Source organism: Orycteropus afer, unplaced genomic scaffold (assembly GCF_000298275.1).
Source record: "Orycteropus afer afer isolate SDZICR_OR568_19922 unplaced genomic scaffold, OryAfe1.0 scaffold00254, whole genome shotgun sequence".
NCBI lineage: Eukaryota > Metazoa > Chordata > Mammalia > Tubulidentata > Orycteropodidae > Orycteropus > Orycteropus afer.
This window is the reverse complement of record NW_006921841.1, coordinates 739,379-744,602: the sequence shown is the minus strand read 5'-3', so window position 1 is coordinate 744,602 and position 5,224 is coordinate 739,379. Positions and strand designations below refer to the sequence as shown.

At 39.1% G+C, this 5,224-nt stretch overlaps 1 protein-coding gene across 1 annotated transcript in view; it reads left to right on the top strand.

The window, feature by feature from the left end:
* Nucleotides 1-5,224, top strand: part of LMNTD1 (lamin tail domain containing 1) — a 53,795-nt gene that overhangs the window by 40,951 nt on the left and 7,620 nt on the right. Inside the window, exons 5-6 of the mRNA XM_007949795.1 lie at nucleotides 886-1,100; nucleotides 1,819-1,991. Of these exons, the coding sequence (XP_007947986.1) occupies nucleotides 886-1,100; nucleotides 1,819-1,991 (388 nt within the window). The remainder of the gene's footprint in view (nucleotides 1-885; nucleotides 1,101-1,818; nucleotides 1,992-5,224) is intronic.

Sequence of the window (5,224 nt, the reverse complement as noted above, 5' to 3'; positions counted from 1 at the left end):
TGACCCCCATGGCTTCCCGCAGCTCCTCCTCTCTCCCATTGGCGCCAACGCAGGTTCTCTCTGCCCAATGGTGAGCAGTCCTCTGGCACCCTGACTGGTGGGTGAGGGAGAGCCGCCAGTGCTGCTGCAAACTCTGGGGTCATTTTGGTGTCACCTCCTCTGACAGTGTCAGAGGATGCGATCTGCACCCCCCAACACACACACACAGACATACCTCCCTCATGACCCCACTACATTAGGGCACACTTTGATGCTTAATTTCCTCATTGATTGACTAAATATAGAATTGTTAGTCGTTGTGCAGAATTTTTCCACATTAATTTTGCTTATACATGTTGTACATATGACGCATATTCAGGAACCCACACAAACGCCAGCTCTAGTGGTCAGTCTCACACATCTCTTCAACACTCCGATCTAGGAGTCTAGCCAGGAGATAGCACTTTCTTCTCTGCCTCTACTTCTGTCCATTGTGCCATCCCAAATAAAGCACCGATATATATTGGCTCTTAAATATTTTAAATTGCACTTCTTAATGATAATTACAACTCCTTTTCTCACAGTTCTTTGTAGTTAATGAAATCCAGTAGCTTAACTGAATATCACAGCACCCTCATGAATCAATTCTCCACCAGCACCCACACAACTTTACATATGAGGACACAATCCAAGACAGTCAGCGACTAACCTACCTAAGGTCACACAGCTTATAATTTCTAGAACTGGAAATGATGGCCAGGATTTCTTACCATATCCCTATCCACATGCAGCAGGCAAGTGACATTATACAGGTTGATGATGACATTGTATTGCAATAAGCTTATGGCATTTAAAAAAAAAATCTAATGCCAACAGTATTTCATATTTATGAACCATTTTTGCTAGGCTATTGCCTGGTACACTCCTATTCACTGGAAACAAGCATGGGAGAAATTAGAGACTGATATTGAATTTGATAGATGCTCAATGGTAGCTACAACACCTCGAAGGAACATGTTCCAGGGGCCAACATCTACAACTGAAATAACCAAAGAAAAACAAGATCAACAAGAGGAAGATCCCTTATCATGTAAGAAGGAACACTTTCAAGTTCTTAAGAGGTAAAAAGTTGTTTTTGTTTTTTGTTTGTTTTAGCTGAATCCTTCCCAGAATTAGTAATTGAGTTATCAGTTGAAAATAATCAGGTGGCAAATAGGTACTCATGTACAGATAGATCAACAGTCAAAATAAACTATTTTTAATAGGACCCATATGAACAGCATAAGAACAGTGTGAGCAGGAGAATAAAGGCTGCCAAATTTCATTAGGTAATCTTGTGACTGGTCTTGCCATTTCAGTTCTCATTGGCACTGCTGTTGGAGGCAAGGCTGTCAAGAGGAGAAGTTATTATCATGTATTTAGCAGTCTCTAAGGCATTTGACTGCTAACCAGAAGATTGGTCGTTCAAACCCACCAGCCACTCCACAGAAGGAAGACAGGGCAATCTACTTCTGTAAAGATTTACTGACTCAGAAACCCAGTGGGGGGTAGATTTGAGTCAGAATTGACTCCATGATAATGGGTTAGGTAGAAGGAAAGGTGTATCCTCTAGAAATTTGATGTTCTACTCATCTTGAATCAATAGCTGCTGTGGATGGAGGTAGTGAATTTATATCATTTATTTGTGGCAAATGCTTCTGATGATATAAAAATTCTGCTACTCAAGGTCTGGGAAAACCATATTCTCTGATCTCAAAATGCTCTCACTTTAATTACACCTCTGTCATATAATTGTACAAAATGCTTTTTGGGTTTAATTTGGTTTTCTTTCTTTTACAGAGAAAAGAAAATCCCACCAACTCTTTTCCCCATTCATAGCCCTTGGTGTCACAGTCCTAATGTCCCGGGACATCCCTACTCTCCTCTGACTAAACTGTACAATACATGCAGTACTGGGGGACACTTGGACAGACAGCCCAGGACTCAGTCAGCCAGCCCTGATCTAGCTGCAGGTAAGTCCAAAGGGAGTGTGTGTGTGTGTGTGTTGGGTGTGTGTTGAGAACTGGTACAAGGAGATTGTGTTGCATAATTTGCTAACCATTAACATCTCCATCGTGTCAAGAATAGATGGCTCTGAAACCAAGTACTGTAAACCATTTTACTTGCATTTGCTTAAGTGCAGTATCTTCCATAACTAGTTCTTGATAGATAACAGTTGAATGAATCAGTGAATGAAAAGGAAAGCTGTGTGACCAACAAAGGTATTTCTGAATGATTCTTGATGTTTGGTCAAAAGTAGAAGTTGCTTTTCATTAGGCAGGAAAAACTAATTTTACAAATTAAACTGTGCTTAAAGATTATATATATATATATATATATATATATATATATATATTCCAAACACATGCTAATATTAAGCCCAAATGTTTTGTTGTTGTTGTTGCTGTTCAACCAAAATTTTATTTAAGTATTCTATATAAAGTCTGCAGTATGGATTACTGTCTCAATATAAAGAAAACAAAAATCCTCACAACTGGACCACTGAGCAGCATCACAAAAAAATGGAGAGAAGATCAAGGTTGTCAAAGAATTCACGTTGCTTGGTTCTACAATTGATGTCAATGGAAGCAGCAGTCAGGACATTAGACGGCATGTAGCATTGGGAAGGTCAACTGCAAAGGAACTGTTTCAAGTGCTGAGGAGCAAGGCTGTCTCCTTGAGGACTAAGGTGCACCTGACACAAGCCATGATATTTCCGATTGCTTTGTATGCATGTGAGAGCTGGAGAATGAATAAGGAAGACTTAAAATGTTTGCAAGGTCTGCTTAATCCAACAAATTACTCCCTCCCTTTCAGAAGATCAGAGGTGGCAAGTTAGATCCTTCCTATATCAAAACCACAGTAAGGAAGATATCTTATAAGCCTGTTTATGTCAGTAATTAACTATTCAGAAGGTTTATGCTGTAACGTGCCAAATAGCAGCCTGATTCATTATATTCAGAAACCTATTAGTGATTATAGAAATCACTGTGTTCGCCAGAAACACACTGAATTTTTGCTAATCTTCCCTGCAGATCACATTTTCACATCCAGCTTCTGTACATTGTTTCTTTGTAATCTAATACTGACAACTTAACTTGATAATTCTCCTGATCTTGTGGGAAAAGAAACAGGTATGACTCATGAGCACTCTGTAGTTCCCACCCCCAGAGGAGCTCACTCTCATAGCTCCCTTCCCTTTCATAGGGTAAGGTTATTATTTTTTTTTTTCCCCTGATTACATACATTTTTTATTACTTTATATATTTCATTATTTTTATATATGATACATAATTATTTTATATATCATGTTATTCAGCTTTCTTTTAATTTACAAGAATCAAATTACATCACTGGTTGAGAGGAAATTTGTACTTGGGATCATTCAATTCACCACTATTGCAATTTCATACAGTAGTTTTGTAATGTATAAATTATGGTATATTTAAACAAAGGGGCTTTAAATCTCTGCTTAAGTATACAAAAGTAAGGGAAGCCACCATATCTGTCACCTCATTCATCACCAGGGTTTGTTGTTGTGGTTAGGTGTTGTCGAGTCAGCTCTGACTCATAGCAACCCTATGCACAGCAGAACGAAACAATGCCTGGTCCTGTGCCAGCTCCATGATCCTTGCTGTACTTGAGCCCATCATTGCAGCCATTGTGTCAGTCCATCTTGTTGAGGGCTTTCCCCTCTTTCATCAGCCTCCACCTTACCAAGCATGATATCCTTCTCCAGGTAATGGTTCCTCCTGATAACATGACCAAAGTAGGTGAGATGAAGTCTGGCCATTCTTGCCTCCAAGGAGCATTCTGGCTACACATCTTCCAGGACAGATTTGTTAGTTCTTTTAGCAGTCCATGGTACTTTCTGCATTCTTCACCAGCACCACAACTCAAAAGCATTGACTCTTCTTTGGCCTTCCTTATTCACTGTCCAGCTTTCACATGCACATGAAGCGACTGAAAACACCATGGCTTGTGTCAGGCACATCTTAGTCCTCAAGGACACATCTTTGCTCTTCACCACTTGAAAGAGGTCCTTTGCAGATATGCCCAGTGCAATAGGATGCCTGATATCCTGACTGCTGTTTCCATCGGTGCTGACTGTAGAACCAAGTAATATCAAGTCTTTGACAACTTCAATCTTTTCTCCATTCATCGTGATGCTGCTTGTAGGTCCAGTTGTGAAGATTTTTGTTTTCTTTATATTGAGACGTAATCCATACTGCAGACTGTAGTCCTCAATCTTCATCAGTATGTGCTTCAAGTCATTCTCACTTTCAGTGAGCAAAGTTGTGTCATCAGCATATCTCGAGTTATTAATAATTCTTCCTCCAATCCTGATGCCACGTTCTTCTTCATATAGTCCAGCTTCTTGGATTATTTGCTTAGCATATATATTGAATAAGTATGGTGAAAGGATACAACCTTGATGCACTCCCTTCTTGATTTTAAACCATGCAGTATCCCCTTGTTCTATTTAAATGACAGCCTCCTTGTCTATGTACAGGTTCCCCATGAGTACAATTAAGTGTTCTAGAATTACCATTCTTGTCAATGTTACACATAATTTGTTATGATCCACACAATCGAATGCTTTTGCACAGTCAATAAAACACAGTTTTACAAAAAAACTAAACAATTAACAAAAAAGTAAACATCTTTCTGGTATTCTTTGCTTTCAGCTAAGATTCATCTGAAAACAGCAATGATATCCCTCATTCCATGTCCTCTTCTAAATCCAGCTTGCATTTCTGAAAGTTCTCTGTCAATATACTGCTGCAACTGTTTTTGAATTACCTCTAGTAAGATTTTAGTTGTGTGTGATATTAATGATATTGTTCAATAATTTCCACACTCTGTGGGATTATCTTTTTTTGGAATGGGTACAAATATGTATCTCTTCCAGTCAGTTGGCCAGTTAGCTGTCTTCCAAATCTCCTGGCATGGGTGAGTGAGTGCCTCCAGCATGGCACCTGTTTGTTGAAATATCTAAATGAGTATTCCATCAGTTCCTGGAGCCTTGTCTTTCACCACTTCCTTCAACACAGCTTCAACGTCTTCCTTCAGTACCATTGGTTGTTGATCATATGCTACCTCCCGAAGTGGATGAACATTGACCAGTTCTTTTCAGTACAGTAACTCTGTGTAGTTCCTCCATCTACTTTCTTTTTCTTCCTTTTCCTTTTTTTTTTTTTTTTAA